The sequence below is a fragment of the Prinia subflava genome, chromosome 11 (assembly GCF_021018805.1).
Source record: "Prinia subflava isolate CZ2003 ecotype Zambia chromosome 11, Cam_Psub_1.2, whole genome shotgun sequence".
NCBI lineage: Eukaryota > Metazoa > Chordata > Aves > Passeriformes > Cisticolidae > Prinia > Prinia subflava.
This window is the reverse complement of record NC_086257.1, coordinates 17,716,000-17,740,738: the sequence shown is the minus strand read 5'-3', so window position 1 is coordinate 17,740,738 and position 24,739 is coordinate 17,716,000. Positions and strand designations below refer to the sequence as shown.

The following is a 24,739-nucleotide window of genomic DNA, read 5'->3' as shown; positions in this document are numbered from 1 at the left end:
ATGACTGCTGGGCTGACTGGGTGGAGACCCGGGGCTCTGCAAGGTCGGGGAAAGCTTCGTGCATCTCCCTCCCTCTCTGAGAAGCTGGTGCAAAGTGCCCCAGCAGAGGGTCACAGCCTGTAAATCAGCGCCTCCCCTTTGTTCTTTGGAAAACACTTTATTTAAGACCAAATTCCATCTTTTATGTTAAGGCACGGAAGGGGAGAGGTGTGACCATCTCCACAGAGCACCTGCTACAAGACAGGGCTGAGCAGAGGCGCAGAGGGGCTCTTGCCATCCTCTGCTCCCAGGCCTGCTCCATCTCGGGTGGGTGTGGGGGTCCCTGGAGCGCTGCATCCAAACGCCGCTGTCACACAAAGGGCTCGGCACGGCTCGGCACGGAGTCCGGGGCCGGGATGTGCAGCAGGAGAGAGAGCATCGCTCACTCCTACCCTGGGCGTTCCCTGCCCCGGGCATTTGCCAGGGCCTGCTTGGGGCAGGGAACAAAGCAGCCCCCACGCTGGCATCTGGCGTGCTCCTAATTCTTCTCTTCCTCAAACCAATTCTCGCTGCAGGAACGTGGTGACACCAAGGACTTGAAAAGTTAGATGAAGTTTGCCCCCAGAAATGTGGATACTGCATGAAATCAGTTCCAGTTTATCTTGCTCGATTTGCAGTGTGTTTCTACATTCTTATTTTTACCTGCTTGCCTTTCTGCATGATCCACAGTTTGTATTTGGGTCAATTAACACTCCCTAATGAACACTGGTAGCCAAAGGCATGAAGATATCTCAGGAGTAACTATTATAAAGTCATCTACAACTAAAATAGTTGTAAAATAGTTATTCAGGAGTAACTATTAAAAAGTCATCTACAACTTCCTCTGAGCTGTGTGAACCTTTGCACACTCCTAAGAGTCCCAGCAATTCAGAACATGACTAAGGGAGATGGGTAAAGGAAAAAAAAAACTTACTTTGCCTTTTGACACATGTGTTGGACAAATTACAGTTATATTGGACATATGTGTGGATTTTTTTCAGCTCTGGTAATGTGCCTTTACTGGTAATTAATTTATTTCAAATAGAAAAAAAAAATCTCATTTTACTTGTTGCTTCATATAGAGACATCAACCACGGAGTTTTGTACTAGTTATAATTTTTATAAATTTCAAACAAAGTGTGGTTCTACACAGGTCAGAATGGCCTAATTACAGGAAGTTCATTTGCACACTTTTTTTCTTGTAATAAATTCATACATTCTGTCTTGACTGGAAAAAAGGACAGGTAATTCTGTGTTCTTTCCCTGTCTGATTATCTCTCATCAGTCACAATATACAAATACATCATTATCAACACCATGGAAATCATGTAAGAAAAACAAACTGTACCAATTCTCGGCTGGGGAGAGGAAATCTTAGCAGCTATTTCAGTCCAGCTGCAAGAAGAAATACACATTTTGGATCTTTTTTCTTATTATTCTTATATATTTCTAATTATATATATATATTTGAAGTCTTTGAGTATTTTTGGAAAGGAAGCACATGGCCTTTCTCATACCCAATCCTGTTTGGAATATCAAGACTCTAAGAAAATCATAGGAATGAAATGGTTTCTCATCACACACACGACCAGAACGTGAGACACACACAGAGCTTTGCTGTCACTGGCGAGAAAAGCCAGAGCTCAGATGTGGTTTGGCTGCAGCTGTTTGTGTTCAAGACCACGACCACGGTCTGGTTCTCCACTGAGAGAGGAGAGAGGATCCACAGGTGAGAGGAGAGGATCAGGCCTGATTCTGTTTTAGCCTGGTTTACTAAAACAAGGATTGTGTGTCATGCAGCTGCCTGTGTCTGTTTGCCATTGGTGCCAGTAAGGAAGGACTCTGCAGCCCTCCCACACCTGAGTGAGCAGGTCTGAGGGCAGCTTTGAGGATGTGAAGTTTCTGAAGTTTTGCAGAAGAGCAGCAGAGCAGAGGGAGGAGAGCTCAGGCAAACCCTCAGCCTGGAGGGCAGGTGAGCAGCCCTGGCCCAGGGCCAGCAGCAAGGGCTGCTGCAGCACAGATTTACCTGGGATCTGGTGTCTTCTACAGCCAAAATTTAGTCACAACCATTACTTTTAAATGACTTCTAAATGGTCACTGTATCATCTCCAAACAACACTGAAATGAAATCCTTATTTGAAAACTATGATTTTTAGTTCCATCCACCTGAAAAGGATGGTGTCAAAGACCTACAGACAGAATAAGCATACCCTAACACACATTATTAGTCTTGCTGGACTTTACCAAATCATCTTCCTATACATGGGGAGTCATTCCCTTAATTATCACCTTGCTTGACAGAAATATACTAATTAAAAGACTATCCTGCATACTATTTAAAAAACTCAAAAAGTCATCAAACCCCATTTTGTCTGATCAGCAAAGCCAGAAGATTGTTCCTTTGGACTTGTCAGCAGCCTGGTGTGCCACTGAACTCACTCTTTCCCAAAGCCAGCCCTGCAGTGGCCCTGTCTCACTGACTCTCCAGCCAAAGGGCCCTGTCACTGCCCAGCAGACCCTGCCAGGGCTGCTCTGTGCTCTGGGTTGGGAATGTGGAGGCAGAAAGAGGCAGCTGGCACTGCAGAAAGGTTAAAGACACAGTTATGGTTGTGAGCTCCTGCTCAGTGTGCCCAGGGAGGTGTGGCACAGGCAGCTCCCAAAGGCCAGAGTGCTGTGCCACTGCTGCACAGCCACGGGACAGAGGGATCCCCAGGGCATCCGTGGAGCAGGACACACTCAAACTTTGGTCCAGCAGGATAAGACATGAGATTTTGGGTGGGAAAAAATAAAAAAGAAAAAGCTTTCAAAAACAAAGTAGGGAGGAGAATGCAATAATCCAGCCCCTTCCTCTGCAGTTGCCATGACAGATGGTCTGGAGCTGGGAGAGGACCCTTTTCCTCAGTGCTCCATTCCCTGCTCCAGCTCTAGACTGCTCCACAGGATGCCTCCAGTGGCACCCTTGGAGGGCACACTGGGGCATGTGGGGTTGAATGCTTTGCTTTTCCCTGGAGGGTCTCTAATTTTTGTATACATGGTAAAATCTAGCATTTAGTGGGAAATTCAATAGCTCCCATTTTACAGGAAGGTTTCAGGGCAGCAGGGGATGTAGGACCAGCACACTGTCACCCTGCTCGTGCAGAGGTAGGAAATGGACTGACAGTACCGGACTTGTCATCTTCAGTTCAGAGACTTCCCACTGCCATTTCACAATCAGAATGAGACTGCTCAAAAATAAAACTCCAAAGTGCAGGTTTTTGTCTTTCCATCCATCAGCAATGTCACAAATCTTCATTCTGGCTGTTTCATACACCCAGGGTAACCCTCCCACACACACAAGCTCACTATACTCACTAATGTGCAATCAAAGCTCCCTAACCCTTTCCTCTCCTATGCTTAGGGCAGGAGTAGACAGCAGCACTGTTCCTGTGCAAAAATTACTGAGAGTAATAGAGAAACCAGAATGAACTCATTTTAGAGAGGGGATAAAGTAATTGCACTATAAGAAAATGTCACTACATATTTCCTTAGAGGACTGAAAAGAATCAGTTCTTCCTGCAAGGTGCTGATAACCACAGCAGACCAAGAGGATTCATGTTCCTGAGAGCCTACATGTCATTTTTGAGGTAAATGACCAACAGAAACAGGCAAGCTCCTACCTCTGTAGGACAAAAACAGCTTCCAGAAAGGTACAGAACTCTCAGATCCTTTAGTCATGAACAGAAAATGTCAAAAATCACAGAGTTTAGATATGGAATGTTAGAAGAGCCATGGGTATCAATCACTACAGTGCAACTTATAATCAAGCAATAAATCTTCATAGGCAAAAAAAAAAATCTAAGCCTTTACCTGCTCCAAGGCTTTTTCTCAAAGAGGACTATCTACCTGCTCCACAGCTATCCTGACTCACACTAAGGTACTTGCAATGCCAGCCTCCGCTGAGACACAAAGGAAAACATTCGAGTCCCTGCAAGGTGAGAGCAGAAGTGATACACACCAACTGCTTTGCTCAGAGGCTCAATTAGTAAAGAGCGGGTTTTGGTTTTGCTTAATCTCCATTTCTAGTGCTTTTAGTGCCCTTTGTTATTTACATAAAGCACCACTAGTCTGAGGGTTAAACAAAACATCCCTAAGAGTGAAAGCCACTCACTCACTCTTGAGCTTCTTCTGGGCTCGTTTTTACCAGACTGATCTTTGCCTGTCTGCAACCTGCAGTCAATATTTATCTTTACTAAAGTACTAGCAGCTTTTGTGGGACCTAAGACCCAATTACCATCAAAATGCCTTAACAGTTGCTCTAAATGAGCTAATGGCTTGTGTAAGAATCATACCATCTGTAATCACTTTATGTTATACATTACATCCTTATGTGGCAGAGATTTGGTACAGTCCTTTCATCAAACGTCCTGGAAAGAATTATTTAACAACAACACTTTATCCACTCATCGGAGCATCTAATGCTCACTGCCTATTTGCAATGCTTAAGTATATTCCAAATGGGGGGTGAAATGTATCTACTCATAGCCCAGCACACAAGGAAAGCATGCAGTCTACTCAAATATGTGACAGTAAATGGCATTCCACTCAATTCTCGGCACCAAATGCAAAGGGTTGTGATCCAGCAACCAGAGACTGTAGAGGGGGCAGAGGAAAGACTTTGACTGTAGAAAAGAGTTCAAAGTGTTCTTTGTCACAGCTGTTACAGGTCTTTACTCCCCTGCTCAGCCCTGCACCTCCCAGGTGTGGAACGCTGTGTGCAGCAGGGAGTCCCGTCACTGCTGCACCGAGCCTCCCTGACCGGCCCAGCCAGGAGTCTCCTTCCCACAGCCACCCTCAGGTGGGGTTTTTGGTGTTGCAAAAAGGGCACATTTGTGATGATGTATCAGCTGGAATTAAGGAGGACAGGGAAGGCACAGCCAGAGGCAAGCAAATGGAAAAACCTCCCGGTGACCCCAGGGTGGAGCAAGGACTCGTAACCACTGTGCTCCTTTGCAGTGATGTGGTGCTCAAGCGAAGTTGCCAAAAGGTGCGTGCATAGAAACTCTTCAGCTCTGCTGTCGACCTAATTTAGGCCACATCTTCTGAAACAGTTTGATAATCAATGCAAGAAGCATTTTTCTCCTCTAATACTGAAGGTAGGTTTGATGTTTTCTGGATGTTTAATGCTCCTTTCAAGTTCGTTTTTCCCAGCTTGCCAGGTGGACAGCACAGTTCTCATCTGTTCACATTGATAAAATTTTAGTGGATTATGAACCTCAGAGCTTGTGAGAAAGGCAGCTTTGATCCGGTGTCCACCCAAGGTAAAGACAGGTGGACGGGGTCCTGAGGAAGGCTGGTCCTGCTGTTCAGCTGCCAGCCCTCTGTTCTGCTGGGAAGCTTTTGGCCACCTCACTTTCCTTCGTGTCTGACTCTACTGAGGCTGTGCTGCAGGAATCGTTGTACGTGTCTGAAAAGGAGGACATGGGCATTGTCACTACAAAATGTCTACAGGGTTTTCCACCTACAGTCTCGAGGTTCTTTGTTAAAAGCTTGGAATAAAATAAAACATAAAATCACAATTCTACTGCTCTCCTAATTCCCTCGAAAGGCAAGGGAGGCTCTTTTGGTGTGTAACTGTAATGTGTGCCTGGCTTTGTTCTTCTTTTGAAGCACCGGACATGCCAGTGAAATGAGAGCCATCACTGGGCTGGTGAGGAGAGGACTGACCTGCTGTGGAGGTGAGGGAGCAGCAGTTACCCAACACTCTTTACACCACAGCAAAGAATCCTGAGGTTCAAAAAGGATTTCCTCCACTTTAACAAACTGACCAAAAAAAAAATCAAAAGAGATCAGTAACTCAGAATAAAGTGCTGGTAGCTCTCCATCACAGATCCCCAGGGAATGGCTGTGCCAGATTTTGCTTTCTTCTGCTACCAGAAGAAAAGCAGGACACATTTTGGTAAATTATATTTAAGGATGGACAAATATTAGTCTAGAATTGTAAACCTTTGATCTGCAGAGTTGCTCAGATTCAGCTTTTCCAGTGCAACCTGTTTGGGTGTTAGGTCAGAACCAAAGCTGAGAACAGATGACTTTTAGTGCTGATTTGGCTGAAATCTTGCCAGAGCAGCCCTTCCAGCAGCTTTTGGAGCCAGCTGTGAAATATGATGAAGGCAGTAATGGTTCATGAAATTTTAATGTGTTCAAACCTAGGCCAGAAGCACAGCCCTGATGCTGGTCTACATCCAAAGTCTATCCATGCCAGGATCAAAGCTGTCCTGCATTCACACCCTGTGTATGAGACACTTGGGCTCCCTGTAAAGCAGCCAGTACTGATAGCTACAGAGACTGGATGGGAGATTCAAGTTCTGCTCAGAAAGGGGAAAACAATTCAGCCAGGCCAAGGAAAGCTGCTGTGCCTGACCAGCTCTGACACCCAGGCACCAAATCTCAGGTTAGCTCAGCCATGTCACCAGAGACTGCAGCACAGACATGCACTCAGGTAAGTACTTTAATACAGAAAGTGCACTTTTTATCACTTTTTTTTTTTTACTATTGCATTCTTTTTCAGTATGGAGAAAAAAAACACCAAACCAGTAACACATTTTCTGTATTACCTGCATTGCTGCTCTTGATTATGTTGTTACTGTCCCCCTCTGCTGGCTGCAATATACTGGAGGGAACCCAGTCGCTTTTCTCAGAGACCAGTTTCTTCACTAACCTGAAACTCAGAAAACAGGCAGTGAATTTTCCTGCATTGCCTTTCCCTGCGTTGTGTTTCTTAGAGGTGCATGTTTGGCTATTATTTCCTAAACTAAGGAGGAAGGCAGAGGACCCAGAGCAGTCCTACAGGTATCCATACAGAATCAGAGAATCACAGAATCACTGGGTTGCAAGAGACCTTCAAGATCATCGATCTACAATCACTATGGATGAAAGAACACTTCAAGAGATTTTAGTTAAATACTGAATTAGGCATTTCAAGCTGGCAGAGATTTCTTCTGTAGGCAACTGTGTTTTAACATGCCCAGGTTTAATATTCATCAAAATTCAGATAGACCTGTTCTCTGCATTTAGACTTTAGGTTTAACCCACCAGCCATTATGAGAAAGTCCTCTCAGTGGAAGGTGTGGGGATTTTATGGATGTATCCTACAGGAGGGTGCTGCCTTTGACAGATTTCCTTCTGGTGTCAAAAGCCCAACTATTCCCATCCATTTCCTTTACACAAACTTGTCCCCTTAAACCTCATGTCACAAGCATTTGGGATCAAAGCCACCCAGTGCAATTAACCAAAGCTGCTTTGTGTGTTCATGCCTCCCACTGCCTCTTTCATGTTGTGATCAATGGATTGAGTGGATTTGGATTGATTTTGAAGAGATTTTGACATTATTCTGAATATTTTCCATCTTTTCCAGGAGGTTATGGCTGTTCTACCTGTCCAGTTGTGTCTGTCTGCCATACTCACCACTGCCCATTCTCTCCTTCCTGCACAAACTGCACTAAATCTCCATCCTCAAGAGTCAGAGAATCTGGGAAACAGCTGTCAAAACTGCCTTCGACACGGAAGAGATTGCTCCCCTAAAATGAATGAAACAAGGCACCAGAAATACAGTCAAAATGGATGAAAGAAAACTGTGCAAGAGATTTTAGTTAAATACTGAATTAAACATTTCAAGCTGGCAGAGATTTCTTCTATAGGCAATTGTGTTTTATCATGCCCAGGTTAAATATTAATCAAAATTTGGATATACTTGTTCTCTGAATTTAGACTTTAGGCTTAACCCAACAGCCATTATTCTGATAAAAAAATTGGGTTTGTGATACCAGGTGAAGTTATCTGGAAAAGTCCTAAATTACTTATTTAAATACTCAGAGTTTTCCCTCACTTTGGTAGCAGGCAAACTAACAGCTTACAAGTATGGGTGACTTTTTATGATCCTCATCCTAATCAACAAAAGTCTTGTAATAATCTTCCAACACCTCAGATCAAATTTTCATCTTCTGTATTCCCACACATCCATGGATTTAAGGCTGGTATGAACCCAAACTTTGCAGGTCACATGTGATCCTTAGAGAGGAGGAAGCTGTGCTGGGAAAGGGCAGTGTAATTTTAAAAAGCAATTACATTGTTGGGGTTGGTCTCTTCCTCCAAATCAGAAGAGTTGGAGAGTTCATCCATGCTGGAAGGGATGGCTTCGAAATCTTCAAATGTGTCTAGAGAAGGCATCTGCCTGCTGGGCCAACCTTTTCAAAAGAGATAAACCAGAAAGGGTTAGCTACCAGACATTAGCCTCTTTGAGAATCAGTCTTTGTAGAATGAATGTCGCAGGTTCACTTCCCACTCTTCCACTTACCGAAGTGCTGGTACTTTTTTATAGCTTATTCATGGTTTTGCCATAAAAATGATGTCACATTATTCTGTCTCTAAAAGCCTGTACCACTCACTGTCCCTGTGTGAGAGCAGCATGTGTGGCTGCAGTGTTCATACCCATGGATACTTCCAGTGCTCAGCATTGCTCAGTCCCTTCAGCTCAGGAGGTACAAAAAACAAGGACCAGGAATCCTCCTGCAGAGCACATGGTAACTTGTGCTGACATGACTTTCAGAAGGCCATGGTCATTCACTTTCCAGCTTACCTCCACATGTTTAGGTAAGTACAAAGCCATGGAATTTTGCTTGACTTCTTATCTCCATCTCACCCCAAGGTGATAGTACCACCTGAGCAATTCCCAAGGCTATACCATGGAGCAGGCTGCAAGTGCAGGGAAGGGACAGAGGAAACAGCAAGGCACAAAGACAGCCAGGGGGGTGAGGAGAGACCTCAGTCATATTTGTGCTGTTACCTGTCTCACTGCATGATTTTCACCAGAACCACCCCAACCCATTGGGATGGACTCAAAGAGAGGTTTCCAGCCCAAGCTCAACAGCCAGTCTCTCTTCACCTAAAACAGGCATGTCTATAGGATGTGTCCTGAGGGAAACTGAGGCTGAGCCTGGTAAGACCTGTCTGCCTGAGGCTCCCACGGTGCACAAGTAGCTCAGGCTCTTTTGTGCAGAAGGCAATCATCATCTGCACTTCCCTGCACTTGATGCCTGTCCCTTTTCTGGTGGGGATGGGGATGACTGCAGTCCAGCTCAGAGGAAACAGACCTTGCATCTACCAAATGATTCTGCAGCCCTGTCAGATACAAGCTGAATGGAGTCAGTCAACTTACCATGTGCCTTCCTAATTAATGTACCTGCTGGGCATTGGCTGAGGCACAGGGGCTTGGGCTGAGCAGATGCTGAACCAAGTTCTTTACATCCTGAGGGCCATTGCTCTCAACAAAGCAAAGTTCTGAGCACAAGGCATGGAGACAGATGCTCACACAGTGGGATTATGCACATCCCAGCACTCTCAACCCACAACAAAACTGGCCTGAGACAATACAAAACTCAAGCCAGGCAGTTCAGGCAGTAAACAGAAAAGTGACCTGATCTGGAAGAAAGAGGTTTATTAATTGGTTTATTTAGTCCTGCCCCATGAACATCCTCTCTGCTACAAGCATTGCTTGGTGCAATGCATGGCCATGCAGCTCTGCAGCCCCCTCTGCCACCCAGGGACTGTCTGCTCCAGCACTGCAACCCAGTTACAAGGGACACAGGGACCTTCCTCCAGCAGAGCTGCATCCCCAGCCATCGCCCCACAGGTGTGGTCTGCTCATCTGCACTTCTAAAGGTGTAAAGCAGCCTCTCAAGGGACACTGACCTGTACCTGTTTATTCACAGCAGCCATACTAGCAAAGGTCTAAACATACAAGAACATGCTGATTCTAATTAACTTCAACTTGCTACTGAAATTTAAGTTCCAATTCAGTCTGGACTACAAACACCAAGAGAAAAAGATATCCCTCTACCCCATTAGACAAAGATTCCACTGTCATTTAGAAACCTCACCAGCAAGAATTCCTTACAAATACATGCATGAGCCTCCCTCTTCCTCAGAAATCACTATTCTAAGAAACAGCTAAGACTGTTTCTGAGACTAAGAAACAGCTTGTTTCTCATGCTTAATTCTTATAAAATAAGACAGATCCAATTCTGAGCTCTCTCTGCTTTCAATTAAAAGAATTATTTTATCCTGACCTCAGAAAACCAGAATCTGGGACATTGTTTCTAAGCTAGTGATCCAAGCTTGTTCTTCATTGTTTTGACGGGAAATTATATTCACCAAAAGAGAAAACTCTCCTTATAATAAAGAGAGTAAATATTATCATAAATTTAGTTTGCACTCTCAAATGGAGTTTACAAATACTTTTGTTTACCTGTCTGTGAAGCAGATCTAGGTACGGATCTCGTGGTAGAACCAGCATTACATTTAGCCTGGGCCAAAATGGTGTTCTCAAAAGCATCTGTGACAGGAAGTACAATTTGTGTCTTCAAGGTGAAATAGTGACCAGACAACCAGAACAAAGTGAATTTCTGCATCACCTCTGCAACTGACAGTCTCTTTAACAAACAGGTGGACTGGGGTCCAACAGTTATAAAAGAGGAGACACATGACCAGCACAAATGAGTGAAAGGACAGCAGCATTCCACAGAAAAACTGTAAGTCTGAGAAGGACAGAGAACAGCGAAATGAATCAAACAGAAGTATTGATGTTAGTTAAGGAAGACAATTGCTGAGTGAACAGTGCAGTGTTCTATTTCATTACAGCATCCTTGCCCATTTTTAACATATTTTCCTTGCAGCATTTCAAATCATTTTGTAGATGATAATTTATAGTTTTGATCCTAATCCATACAGCAGCTAAATGGGGACCAGGGAGACCAGAAATTAATGATTGCACTCTTGATGAATGCAACAGAATTTTGGGGGGGAATCACTTGTATTATTGCCTCAGTTAGAGCCCTGGCAATAGGAGCAATATCTTCTGGTAAAGGGATGATAATGTTCATTGTTTCCTACTTAAAGATACTCAGTCTGGTGAGGGATGCTGTGCAGCAGTGCCTTGCCTTTAACCTGTGAGCAGCAAGTCGGTTCTATGCTGCAGATACTTGAACCATGAAACCTCCCCGGCTTCTGCAGCCACAGGGGATGAGACATCAGGGCATCTGTCAGTGAGGAAAGCAAGGCATAAACCCCACACTTTGGGAAACTCTGCTGCTGGGTGCCAGGAGGGTTCTAAACATAGTGCCAGGGGTCACTGGCAAAAGAAAATACTCTGCAAACAGCAAAATTACTTCTGCTGTCTCTGAGTTGTTGCTTCCAACCTCTCTGTTCCATTCTCTTCTTCTGTTGGGAGATAGCTGTGATATTTCACCAATTCCATCACTGGCCTGTTCACCAGCTCTTCCCAGTAAGTTTTTGTGCAGAATAACACAATGCTATGAAAGGATTCCTCAGCCTGCATCTCCCTCCTGCCTGTCCTGGCTCCTTGTGTCCCCCTAAGGCAAATGGTCAGGTAAAGGGGAAAGCTTCAGTGGAAGCTGGTGATCTTCCAGCGGCTGAGGAACAGCATCCCAATTTAACTCTTTGGTATTGTTTATGAAACAGTAATTTATGAATCTGCTGCAACAAAGTGGTGGAAATTCTGCTTGTCTGAAATGAAACACTGCACCTGAAATGGCTATTAATGCACAGTCTGGCCTCCCCTGTAGTCATCATGCACATGGCTCCTGCTTCTCTCATTAGGAGTAGAAACTACCAAGGGAAGAGGGGTGCAAGTGGTCAGGATGCAGGTGAAGGTGGAAAGTAGCCCCTTGGCTACTGGTACTGCTCCCTATGGAGGGAGGCAGAGCCAGGCAGAAAATCCAGATCCAGGTGACAGTCTAGAGCTTTACTTCCCAAAACAGAGATCTGGGGGATTAATTTAGGCCCATGCCTAGGTGAATATGAGTGCAGGGGACAGGACAAGCTGTCTTTCTGCCAATTATGCAGATAAACTGACCCCAACCCCCTAATGGACTCCAGTGTCATCCACCAGCTGTGATGAGATGTGAATTCAGTGAATGGTATCAAACGAGGTTTTCATGCAGGATGCAAATACTCCTACCTTCAAACCCCAGGGGGGTTGGGTCACTCTTTATTTCATGTCTCTTGACTTTAACTGCAGGAACAAGGGGACCTGTGTGAAGTTTACAGAGTCACAAGGCTGTAAAGGAGAAACTTGCTTTCCTATCACCTGAAAACACTAACTACCCAACACTTTTAATTTCACCCAGAAGAATGAACAACAATTAGGTTTTGGTGGTGAAGATACACCACTTCTGCGAAGTGGGTAGGGAACAGACCCCTTTTGTCAAAAAACATTGAGACATCACAGCAAAAGAATCTGCTTCCATTCAGGTCTCCCAGATGTTCCCTCTCTCTCTTGCCCAGGAGATGGCACTAAGGCAGCCAGACGTGCAGTCCCAGCCTTCACCGGTGAGGCTGGCAGGGCACAGCCCACAGAGCCACCACCTCTGACCCACAGACGTGGGGAACAGCAGCCGTGGGTGCAGCCGTGGGTGCAGCCGTGGGTGCAGCCGTGGGTCCAGCCCCGTGCCCCTCCTGTGCCCTGACTGCACAGTGTGGGGAGCTGAGCTGGCAGCAGTGAGGATCAGAGGCAGCAGCAGCTGCAGCCTCAGAAGTGGTGCCCACAACACCTGCCTAGATCTGCACCTGGGCTGATGCTGAGACAGGACCCAGGCTTCGGTTCTTTTGTCATCTCAAATATTTTCTTAAAGCAGATGCTGTAAATAAAACATTTAATTGAAAAGCACTGATTCTGTTTTCTAGCTTTGAAAATCATTGCAGAAGTAGCTTTCTCAGTATCCCAAGAGATTGCCAACAGTCTTTGGGCAGTCAGGATTCTAGGATAAGACTTTTTGGTATGGAACTGTGACAAATTTTAATTTTCATTGCAATTCACACATGCTCTCTTTGATAAACCACACTAAAGAACAACCCTTGGTTGCCCATTTCCTTTGTACATTTGTGCTTCATTCTGTTCCTCAGATAATTATTAGGAAATAACTCAGTCTTCCCATAATTTAGCAACTGATCATGTATTTCTGAGTTGTTGCTGAGGGCAAAAAGCTGCAATAACCTCTTCTCCTGTGCTATGCTCATGACTTCCATGTGAGGATGTTCCAGTTCTGTGGTCTAAAGGTGCTGTCAAAGAAACATTTGTAGGTAGTGAGACTATCACATGCTCTGCCCAACCCCACCGTGCCCTCATTGCAGCCAAGGATGTGGCTCACATCCTTCACAGCTGTGGAGAAGGCAACACATACTGAGCAACTTTCTTCCTGACAAGTATAGAGCAAAGATTTTACACTAATTAATTCTGCCATTTTTCCTTCTATTTTGATTCGTGAATTGCCCTGAAAATCTTAACCTTGCAAATCAGTTCCTCCAGTCCATTCCTGGAACTGCCAAAAGGCAGTATATTCAGAATTCCATGTAAGACCACATGTTCTGTTGTCAAAATTGTCCCTGACATGTAGGCATATGTGCCCACGATACTACTGGTTTTCAACTCAATCAACTTGCCTAAATGCATGGGTTGCATTTGAGTTTAAATCTAGGCACTAGTACAGTAACTTATATTTTGTAAAAGTGCCTTTTCTAAAGCTAAATAAAGGACATAAATAAAACTTCCATAAGCTCCCACACAAACTGCATGAGTTCAGTGCATTTGGCACCCAGCTCCCTTACACGTAGGAAAATCTCCCTGCAAACACAGTTTCTAATCATAACAGTGATATTGCTAAATGTGATTAAAACTGGTATCTATTGCTTCTCTGGTTTGGGCTTGATTTCAGGCTTTCTCAGTATCTGATATCTGCTATGCAATCAGGAGATTCTCTCCTTCTTGAAAGCAAAAATCCTAAAGAGCTTTAAGGAAACAGAGAAATAATTTCAACTGAACATCAGTTCATCCAAACCAGGGAGAAGTTGGAAACCTAATCCCACATCAGCCAAAAATTAATCCAATTTCCATGGACACCAGCAACACTTTTTGAAGCCTACAATGGAGAAAATGGGAAGAGTCACTCTGTGTGCTGGCAGCAGCCTCAATACACCTTCAAAATGTCCTGGCCTGCCTCCCTGCAGGTGTTACACTGGTGCTGACCCTTCTTCTCCTGGAACCTCGTGGCTTTGTGAAAGCTGAGCCTGAGGTACTCACCCTGTGAGCAGCATGGGGCAGTGAGTGGCAGGGAGGGGGAGCTAAGCAAGCAGCAGGGCAGTACCTTTGGTCACAGCAGAAGCATTGCCTGTGGTGCTGATGGAGGAGGCTAGGGAAAAGCGACGGGTAACTTCTCTGTCCTTAGACTCTGGATCTGGGAGAACAGACAGATGCAATGCAGGGCAGGGTTAGAGGTTAATAAGCACTGAGGGTAAAAGATGTTCAAAGCAAAGCAGCAGCTGGAAAGGGGTAAAGAAAAGAAAGGTTGCACCTCTAAAACAGGAAAAAACACCCTCAACAAGGTGAAAAGCACAGAAATGTTATTATGAACATATTGTCAAAGGAATTCCAATTGCACCTATTTTAATACTTCAGAAAAGAGACTTAGGCCAATTATTTTAGCAACCAACTAGTGTCCAAGTACAGCTACAAAACACAGAGAAATGAGCATGATGCCTGGAATGGGGTGTGTGTCTACAGATGAGGTTTGGATCACTTTAGACACTGAACTGCTTGTTCTGTGATGACTGACCTGAAATACATTGAAAACAAGCATGAATGGTTCGGAGTTCACATTTGTCATTTCTGAAATTTAACTGTGTGAATACCTGAAAACATTCTCCGAGCTTCCATCTTGACCAGTGCAAACCAGCTTGGAAAAAGTAAAGGCTACATAGTGGGCTTTTGTTTCCTTATTTATGTCCTGCCTTTCCTCTAAGTCTGCTCAGGAGTAAAGACACGGCTTCCCCACATTCCACTGTGAGATGTGCTGAAGCTGTGCCCACCCCAAGGAATAAGAACTTGGCTCTGCAAACCAGGATGGCTAATGCTGACCCAGGAGTGGAGAGATGAAGGGTGCTTTGAGTGTGGACTTGGATACACTTTGGTGCCAGCTCTGGGATGGCTCCCCCAGGGATCTCTGCACTGATGGAGTGCAGGATGCTAAAGTTTCTTCTCCAGACATCAGAGCATTTCTTTGGCTAAAACACCAAAATGATTATGTACAACATTTTCCAGCCTGTCATATCCAGCCTAGGCAGACAGTTCAGTTCTCTGAGCATCCATGCTCCACTGCCAGTTGATACCCAATCTTGTTTTCACCCTAGTTAGTTGGGGTATTATGTTGTTTAGACCTTCCTATGTGCTCTGGAAAGGAACAGACACAGCAGGTCTGAACCAAAGTACTCTCAGCTCAACACACCATCCTTCCCCTGGCCAGTAACAAAAACCTTCAGATGAAGTGTTCAGGAGCAGGACAAGCTGATTGCAGACACTTCCCTGTTCCCTTCTGCCACCTTCCAAGCTGCCTCAGCAGCAGCCCCTGCAGTGCTGAGGCTTTGCCCACAGGGATGCCCACGCTCTGCCGGCCACCCCGCCTGGCTGCCAGCGCTTCCCCCTGGCCAGAGCAGCTCAGCAGCAGAGCAGCACCACGAGGTGAAACGGGACATTGTGTCAGGGAATTCTCGTGTTCCACAGGAATCTCAAGTAACCAGACCCAGCAGGGCTTTGAACTCAGAGCACCTACAGCTGAGGGGGTGCCAGCTCTTCCAAGCTGTGCTTCGCTGCCTGCAACACTGAATACAGGCAAGACAGTTCATGTGACAAGAAAAACTCAGATTAAAAAGAGGCCCCAAACAAAACTGTCCTGCAAAAATTACAGCATTATTTTTAAAATCTGTGTTTTGTCATTGATTTTTCTGAGTCACAAGATCTAAAACCCATTTATTTTTATATTCAGACATTAAACGTTGTTTGTCCATCTTGGATCTCACTACCTCATAATCTTATAGCCAGAATCTTACAGCAGTGCTGACTCTTGGTGCTTTCTTGTCTACTTTATCACATTATAATTTAATATTTCTGTATTTCTGCTTTTATGCTTTCATCTTGGTTCTTCCTCCTTTGATGCTCACCTTCTCCATCACTGCATACTAACCCATTGTCTCACAGAGGAAATATTATTTATCATTACAGGAGAAAAACCACACAAAAACAATAAAGGGAGTAATTACAGTATCTTTTCAGGAAGTGATTGTAAGAAGTCATTCAATTTAATTTCTATTCACATTTCTTTCTTTCCTCCATAGTCTCTTACTTGTACAGCCATCACAGGAACTCACAATGCTCTCTCTTCATGGATATCTACTAAACATTTATGCACAAGTACTCAAAGCACAGCATTTTACAGTGTCCTATAACACAATCAAGTGGAATGAAACCCCAGATCTCCTGAATTCTGATTCCCCACTAGGCCACAGCTGAACAATATTTGAAAAAACAGATGTCCAACCAAGGAATGATTTCACACATGAAGATCTCATGTAGCACAACAGACATAATACTCTTTTTCTTCAAGCCTGTCAGCTGCTGAAACAAGTTCGGTCGATCATTTAAAACCAGTTCACACTTTGATCCTTGAGAGAAACTGGAAACAAATGTTATTTGCACTGTGCACCAGTAAAAGACCCAACCAGCCAGCCCAGAGGTTGCCTTGCCAGCGCTGCTGTGGGAGCGATTTTTGGTGGCGGTGTCTTTGAGCAGAGGAGCCCCTGTGTGCACCAGCAGGGAGCATTTGGGTGGGCAGCACTTGAGGAAACGGTGATGGATGGCACCATGGGATGGAGAGAACAGTGTGGCAGTGCAGGAGACAGATGGCCTGACACCAAATGCTGCATGGGTGATTTTACCTTTGGGTGGAGCTCTGCGGTTGGAAAGACCTTGCAATGTGAATCGCTTTCTAGCAAGCGCTGTGCGCTCAAGGTTAAGGCTGCTGGAAGCATCAACTAGGAGAGAGAGGGAGAGGGAAGAGAAATAAGGAAGGAAGGACCAGCTGTTCAGCTTATGGGAAAGGAAAGGTTAGCACTGGATGACAACTAAAAAGAAATAAATAAATTTTGATTCAGTTCAAGCCTGAGCAAGAGCTAATCAATTAGAGAGGTGACATGAGGTCAGGGTGAGTAAACCAGCTGAACCAAACTCAGCCTGTGGGTTGAGTTTGGCTCACTGAGTTTTAATGGAGAACAACAACAAAACAAAACCAAAGGATAACAGGTGAAGGGAGGTAGCTCTCATCAAAGGAAAATACAATTTAGCAGCAAGCTAGTGCCTTCTATTACAGAAACACATAGTTGGTTGGAACAGTGAGTTGTAGGGAGAAATAAGAGAAGAAGCCTTGCAGTGCAGGATGTGCAAGTGTTGAGAGCAGCCCCACTTCTGCAATCCAGCACTGGCACTGAAGAGTCTGCCCTCACCAGCCCTGTGGCTGGCACACCTTCAGCCTTAGCTGCTGAAGCCTTTCTAAAACCTCTGAAGCCAGCAGGGAGTCATGCAATTGATCTCCTGGTTTGCTGGGAGGTAAGGATGCCATGCTCACATGCCAGGCTGCTGCAGGAATAATCAGCCATGCTGATTCAGCTGCCTCTGCCCAGATCACTCACAGGTGGATCCAGGTCCTGAGGCTCTGGGCTTGAAAGATACTCAGTTACTCACATTGCAGGAAACAGGTGGACCTAGATCCAACCCCCAGATCCAGGCATTCCTGCCAAATCCTCCATCTGCTCCTTTCGTGGTGTGGGCAGATAACACCCAGAAGGTTTATGGCAAAGGAGCAGGAGAAAAACCATGTGTTGGGTACTGGTTCTGAGCCTTGGGATTTAACCAGTAGCTTTTCCTCCTCTCTATTTCACACACTGTCACATGGAAATCTTTAGAGGGGCAAATGAAGACCAAAAGTACAAAGGGAACACGAAGAGACAGTGAATCCACACTTGACAGACAAGCAATAGACAGACAAGCTGTGCTTCCAAAGGAAAGCGCATCCCATCACTTCCTGATTTGCAGCCAAGATAATCCAGGATCTGAGGTGCCTGCATGCATAGGTGGGTGTGAGATGAACAGATTTTAACAACACAGAAGGATTTTGTCACTGTGGTTCATCTCCTCCTCCCCAGTGCTCAGTGCCAGCTCTGGGCCAGGCAGGTGCATCTGGCAAGGAGCTGCTCCTGAGCAGCGGCTTCAGCTGTGGGGCTGCCTTTGCCCTCCAGTCTGTGTTTGCCATTCCCTGCCATGGCTGTTCCCACTGCCAGGCAATCTTTGTACACATACTGTAGCTTGTGAAGAATTCAAAAACTGGTATATAAAATATATTTACTTTCTGTTTTCTTAGGGCGAGAAAATCCATAGCATTTAATTATCAGAGGGTCCCACAGGGAGTGCAGCAGTGCATGTGTAGAGGGGTGGGTTCCTGTGTTGGTTCTTCAGCTCTGCAATGGAATCCCTTCACTGAGGATCCCTTTGCATTTCACAAGTCCCCACAGCCTCTCAGCACCAGCAAAGCATTAGACACCGGTCTCTAAAGTAATGTTGTCTCCACCTGAGTTATTTCAAACCTTTTTCTTCATTCTGCAGGTATAACAAACAACCCTGGAAACGATTTCCAAACATGATGAAAACCAGGGCAGCAGGCTGAACAAGAGCCTGCAGTGCATACTTGTGGCAAAGAAAGCCAACAGCATCCTGGGCTGCATTAGGCAGAGCTGTGCCAGCAGCTCCAGGGAGGTGATGATTCCCCTCAGCACAAGGGAGACACTCCTGCAGTGCTGTCCCACCCTGGGCTGCTCAGGACATGGGCAGACTCGAGTAAATCCAGTGAAAGGCCACGAGGATCACTGAGAAACTGCAGTAGCTGACATGAGCAGAGAGTGAAAGAGCTGCGATTGCACAGCCTGGAGGAGAAAAGGCTCAGGAGGGTCTTATAAAGAAGATGGAGCCAGATCCTTCTCAGTGGAGTCCAGTGAAAGGATGGGAGAGGCAATGGGCACAAATTGAAATATGGGAAACTCCATTTAAAGATGTGAAAACCGCTTTTCACTGTAAAAGGGGTTATACCTAGGACAGTGTCCCCATGGAAATTATGGAGTGACCAACCCTGGAGCTGTTCAGAGCCCAAATGGACATGGCTGTGAGCAACTTGCTGCAGCTGACCCTGCTGACAAGGGGGTCCCCACAGGTTCCTGCTGGATTTGCTCCCATTTCATTTCAAGGCAGTGACTCCACCAGTCAGGTCCACACAGGTCCAGGTTTACACGTAGAAAACTCTGCCACAGGCACTTATCAATAAGAATAACGAAACTGAAATAGCTTGTCAATAGTACCCTCCCCTTCTGTAGTACAGAAACTCCCCCATATTTTAAAATAATCTGTGTTCACATTAAGTACACCGGTACTGGAAGCATTTACAGGCAGTAGGTGGCACAAAAGAGACAGTTTTGGCAGAGCCCCAGGCTCTGTGCCGAGTGTTGGGGCATTTTTGAGTTCAGCCCCCTGCAGCGCCCCGGGTGCCTCACAGGGACACAAACTCGAGTTTTGGTGGCACATCTGGAGCTGGAGAGCATTTTGCTGGCTCTGCAGAGTGAGGTTTGCAACTCCAGATACCCGAATCACCAAGCAAGAATGGACTCAGTGCCCAGCCCTGCAGGAAGAGCCACCCACCAGAGGATGAGGATGCTCTGAGCTGAGCCAGTGGGATCCCAGCCAGAGCCCTGAGGAGCTGCTCATGGGAAAGCAGAAGACAGAAGAATGACAATCAGCATGGAATGTGATCCCAGTTCCCACACTCCTGAGTAAACTGGACAGTTAGAAAACATCAGTCATCTTCCTGGATTTTTTTAAATGGGTTTATATACTTAAAAGGAAAAGCTACTTTTCTACTTTTTTTTTTTTAATTAAAAAAAGTCTAAGTGTTATGAAAATACAATTTTACTGAAAGAAATTTTTAAGTTTGGGTTTTTAAATGAAGAATCCATAACTTTTATCACAGCATGAAAACCAAATGCAATGAAAAATCTTTTGGAGAATAGCCTATTTTTCTAAGAGAGATATTCCATTTCCTTTTTTGCTGTCTTTGTTACTTTACACTTCTTTTGGGCATTAATCTCTTAAGACCTCACAATTGTCTTTCTTCATATTACTAGAAAATTCTTTGTTCAACATTAAGAAATACTGCCTAAAAGAGAAACTGCTGTCAAAATATTTTCTGTTCCTGCTACTGTCAGATGAGATTCAGTTTCTTTATAGTGTTTATTTTAACCTCTGTTGTATAGAAGATCTATTGTACTTATGGCCTGAAATAATGGAGGGACTTTCTGTGACTGCCTGTGGGTTTATTTACTGTACACCTGAGGAGAACTGATATACACAGAAGAGGCAAAAAACTCTCCTTGACTTAAAGCAAAGAAATCACTTAGTAAAGTCTGCAGAAAAAAAAATTAAATTAAGTATGTCTGGAAATCAACTTCACCAGGATGCAGAAGGTTAAAACACATATGCTATTGTCCCCTAAGTTCTATTTTTAAGCAACACAAGTTGTATAAAGAGCACTATAAAGCATCAAAACTCAGACTTAAAGCCCTAAATGGGTAATGCCTTTTGGTGCTCACAAATTTCCATGGTACAATCATTCAGCTTTGTAACATTGGTTATTTGATTTTGGATTAAAACAATGTAGATTTAAAGTAGCCTCATCAAGCTCCAGAAATATGTGCAAATATAAAAATATTACCCTTAGGAAGCAAAAGTTCTGTCAGAACTCCTACCTCTCTTTTGCCTGGCGCTGGGACTGGAATTCCTGTTTTTGTTGTTAGATGCATCCACATTTGATGTCTCAGATTTGTTTTCATATATACTTGATGACTTCCTGCTATACCTTGGGACAAAAGAAATACAAAAATAGTAACATCCCTGGTTAACATCTAATAAAGCACTGATCACTGAGCATTCTTTTTTACCCTCTGACATGGAAGCCCTAAGGAACAAAGGGCTGGTTTTAAAACGCTGTGTGCAATAAAAGCCTGCCTCTGTGCAGGGATGTATGGTGGAAAAAACCCATCCTGCCTCCTCTCCACACCACACAGTGAGGGATGTGCTTCATCAGAGTTGAGAAGGGAAAAATGTAGAAACAAACTGGTTGTCTGCACAAGTTCTTTCTGCCAGTGCAAATGGTTGGAGCAGGAAGCCAGGTAAGAAAAGGTAATCCAGATTTTCTATCCTTTGCAGAATAAATAGATTTGTCTCCAGGAGGGAAATGGATACTGGATGGTCGTGTAGAGGTCATGCCATGCATAGAGCAACATATAAATTTATTGGCTTCCCCAGCTTCCGTTTCTTCTGCTTTTTGGAACATGAATCCCGGTATATCCCTGGGATATCCCTGTCTGCAGCTGAATCACAAATGGGAGGACCCACCTTGACAAACCTGAGCAGGTACTGGCCAAGGTCTGTATGGGGACCAACGCCCCTGTCCCAGGCTTGCAGGACATCCAGGCTGCAAGGTTTTATTGTGGTTCTTATCCTCATTGTTTTGCAAATGTCTGGTGATTTAATTGGGCTGTTTGACTCTTATCTTCAGCAGACTGCTCCACGCAAATCATTGTATCTACACATTTGAAATACTCTTTGCCAAAGTGCTTGTTATTGACATGTATCAGCAATTAAACTGCTGCTTACACGTTAATTAACACATGAACTGCTACACTTAACATTCACAGGGCTTTTTCTGCTGTAGGGGAAGGCCCAAGATATCATTAAAAACTTCAAAAAATTTTAAATACTAGAGATCTGTAAATACCTTTTCTAAATATAAGGCAGTCCAGGACTCATTGTTTTGCATTTGAACTTCTGACCTGTTCCTGATGGAACCTCAGCAAGGTCTCTGTTACCTCCTGTACTAAATCAAAATGTGATTTTGCAGCCTAATGTCAGGTACAAAATGGGGCTCAAAATAAACATGGGAACAAATCCAAAGCACACTCACATTTCCTTATTCTTTTTCCTCTCTTTCTTCCTAGCTAGGCTGGGATAACTGAAATATGTAGCTGACAGAGTTAAAGATTTACAGCTGTGAGAAAGACCCCAAGAAAATACACGAGCTTTTCTGAAACATCATCAGCCAAATTCCAAGAGTTTTTTACACAGGATATGTTTACATGGATGTATGACTGCATCAGTCATTTCCAGCAAAGCAGATAGTTAAGCAGTTAGAACAATAGACTATTTAAGTTTCATATATTTAAATAGATTAGAAAACAATACAAAGGGATCATTTGATTATCAATGAAATGCAGCAGCCATCCCTTGAGAGAGATACAGCAGCAATAGATACCACAGGGCATCTCATTCTAGGATTAAACAGTGAACTTTGTGGAAGAATTTGGAGAGAGAGAATTGAAATAGATTAAAGAGAACTTAGGGACACTCAGTAACTGCCTGTATGAAGGACACTGGCTCTAAGTGTCCCTTTCCCCAACACCTCAGCTCCAATCCCGAGTCAGGCCTGCCTTATCTCATGGAATTGCAGTCCCAGGTGGTGTTGGTGGCATGTACACACTAAAGGGGACAGTCTTTGTCACGGGACAGATACAGCCTGGGGAGGGGAAAGCATCCTGCAAACAGATTTCCCCAATGTCACAGCAGAGTCTGACATTCCCAACAAACAGCAGAGTCACTGTCACACATGGGAACCCAGGAGTAGGTGTCTCTTGGGTAGATAACATGACAATGATTAATTAGCCTCTGTCTGCTGGCAGAGCACTGATGGGGCTGGCTGTTCATTAGCAAATGCTGTCTCCAGTGGCTCCAGCACCTCTCACAACTGGGGCTGCTTGGTCCTGAGCACAGACTGTGCCACAGGGTGGCTGTGGCACTCCAGCTCTGCCTTCCCCTCCCTGTCTCCAGCCAGCATCCCAGAACAGGCTGCAGAAAGGGCTCCCCAGCCTGGGGAAATCTGGATACATCTCACATCAACCACTGCAGAGCCAGCTTGGTGCTGCAATTCTGCTGCCCCTGCTCCTCTTGGGGACATACATTACAGATAATGGGACACCCTGAACTTTGTGCCATTCATCACAGCCCAGAGCACTGTTCTTTCATGAAGACTCACTGCATTCTTCCTGTTCCTATAATAACAGCATTTGGAGCAGGACCATCTGACCTCTCCTTTTCTGGCACAGTAGGCAGAGTGAGGACAACAAACACTTCATTTTTCCTTTGGTTTAATCCACTCTAGGACAAATAGTGATCACATGGCCTTTCTTCTGGAGTTAATTAATTTTCTCTTGACATATTTTGTCTGTAATTTATGGTCTGGAAAATCTCACTTTAAGAGCCTTATAGGAAGGACACATATCTGGATTATTCTGAAACATTTCTGTGATTGCACTTCATATCTTACTGTAATATTTTTTTCCTATCCCCAAGGTGGTTCTGCTGAAAGATTTCCACCCTTGAACCCTAAACAAAGCAATTTAACCAAGCCTAGATAAAATATGGTGCAGGATTAATAGCACTACATCTGTTTAATATTTCTTGCATTGAGTTGTACAAGTCTCAAAGGCTGGCTCTTACCTGGGATGTCCTGGTTTGCTTGATCCTGCTAAAATTACAGTGATATCCCATGCCAACTTACCTTAAACTTGCCCAGCAACTGGGTCATTACAAAACTTTGCTGACAGCTCCATTTAAGATCCTGGAAATTTTCCAATACTTTTTGTCTAAACTTGAGTTAATGTTTGAAATTAATTTTGCATTAGTTATTATGATATTAGTGATATTAGTTCTCTCTTGAGCAAACCTTTATCTGTATTTATATATCTTTAAATACTTTGAAGACAATTGAGTAAATTCATACCCACAAAGCTAAACACAAAACCCTAAGAATTTATGTACTGCAAAAGCACAAATGCAAGACAAAACATGGCCCTGGTTATGTCAGCTGGTTAAGGCAGCTGTGGTTACCTGCTTGCATTGGAGGAATCCATTGGTGCATGATACACACTCTCAGTGATTCTTTGGTGCAGTTGACTTGCTTCTGTTAAAGAAAAAGCAAAAAAGAAATTGCTCCAAAATGTGTAAGCTGCTTCTGAGTTTAAGTAGAAAGTGGGAGAGAGAAAGAGGAGAGGAGAGATTTTGACTGCCACTGCAATCAAAATGGAATGCTTGTACTTGAAGAGAAAGGCATATCAAGGTCTTAATGAAACCTTTTAGTTCACTTTTAACTCTTCTACTCACATTTTTTCACTACAAAAGAGATTTCTTCCACTGCTACCTTCTCTCTCCTCAGCACCTCTTCCTAGCTAACTGCATGAGGTGGATCTAGAGAATGGGCATAATGGCCTTTTTGCTAGAATACAAGTTTTGTGCCTCATAGCTTTTTCTGGATTTAGCAACACATGTCCATCAGTCCTTTTGCATACTCAGCTGCACAGCAGAATATATCCCCATCTCTCTGCAGAATGCTTTTGCTCAGCATACAAACAGCAATCAGAAAATGTTATTCATATGCCACTTGTTCACTCTTTTTGCAGGGCTGCAAGGTAACAACAGACTTGTACTTTGTCCAGTAAATGCTGAGTGAAGAAAAATTTTAAGACAGTTGCTCAGAGCCTGGATTTCAGGGGCAGGAGAGTCAGACACTGAGAAGTGAGGAAGCAATGGGAGGAGCTGCTTTCAAACTCTCACATTGCTGAGATCCCTGGCCTGTTTCACGCTGAAAAAAGATGAACCTCCTATCAGTGAAAGAGAAGTGACAAGGGGACG

General features: G+C 44.3%; 1 protein-coding gene across 3 annotated transcripts in view; it reads right to left on the bottom strand.

Moving 5' to 3' along the window:
* Window positions 1-1,046: 1,046 nt before the first annotated feature.
* Window positions 1,047-24,739, bottom strand: part of MCF2L2 (MCF.2 cell line derived transforming sequence-like 2) — a 130,968-nt gene continuing 107,275 nt past the window's right edge. Inside the window, exons 25-34 of one of the 3 annotated variants that reach the window (XM_063407961.1) lie at window positions 23,939-24,011; window positions 20,743-20,852; window positions 16,837-16,932; window positions 14,214-14,303; window positions 12,032-12,103; window positions 10,301-10,387; window positions 8,122-8,240; window positions 7,462-7,574; window positions 6,612-6,715; window positions 5,325-5,461 (exon numbers count right to left, since the gene is read on the bottom strand). In XM_063407961.1, the coding sequence (XP_063264031.1) occupies window positions 5,361-5,461; window positions 6,612-6,715; window positions 7,462-7,574; window positions 8,122-8,240; window positions 10,301-10,387; window positions 12,032-12,103; window positions 14,214-14,303; window positions 16,837-16,932; window positions 20,743-20,852; window positions 23,939-24,011 (965 nt within the window). In that variant the 3' untranslated portion in view covers window positions 5,325-5,360. Of the gene's footprint in view, window positions 5,462-6,611; window positions 6,716-7,461; window positions 7,575-8,121; window positions 8,241-10,300; window positions 10,388-12,031; window positions 12,104-14,213; window positions 14,304-16,062; window positions 16,933-20,742; window positions 20,853-23,938; window positions 24,012-24,739 lie in introns of those variants that run through there. The other 2 variants (XM_063407960.1, XM_063407959.1) reach the window with 2 other exon arrangements.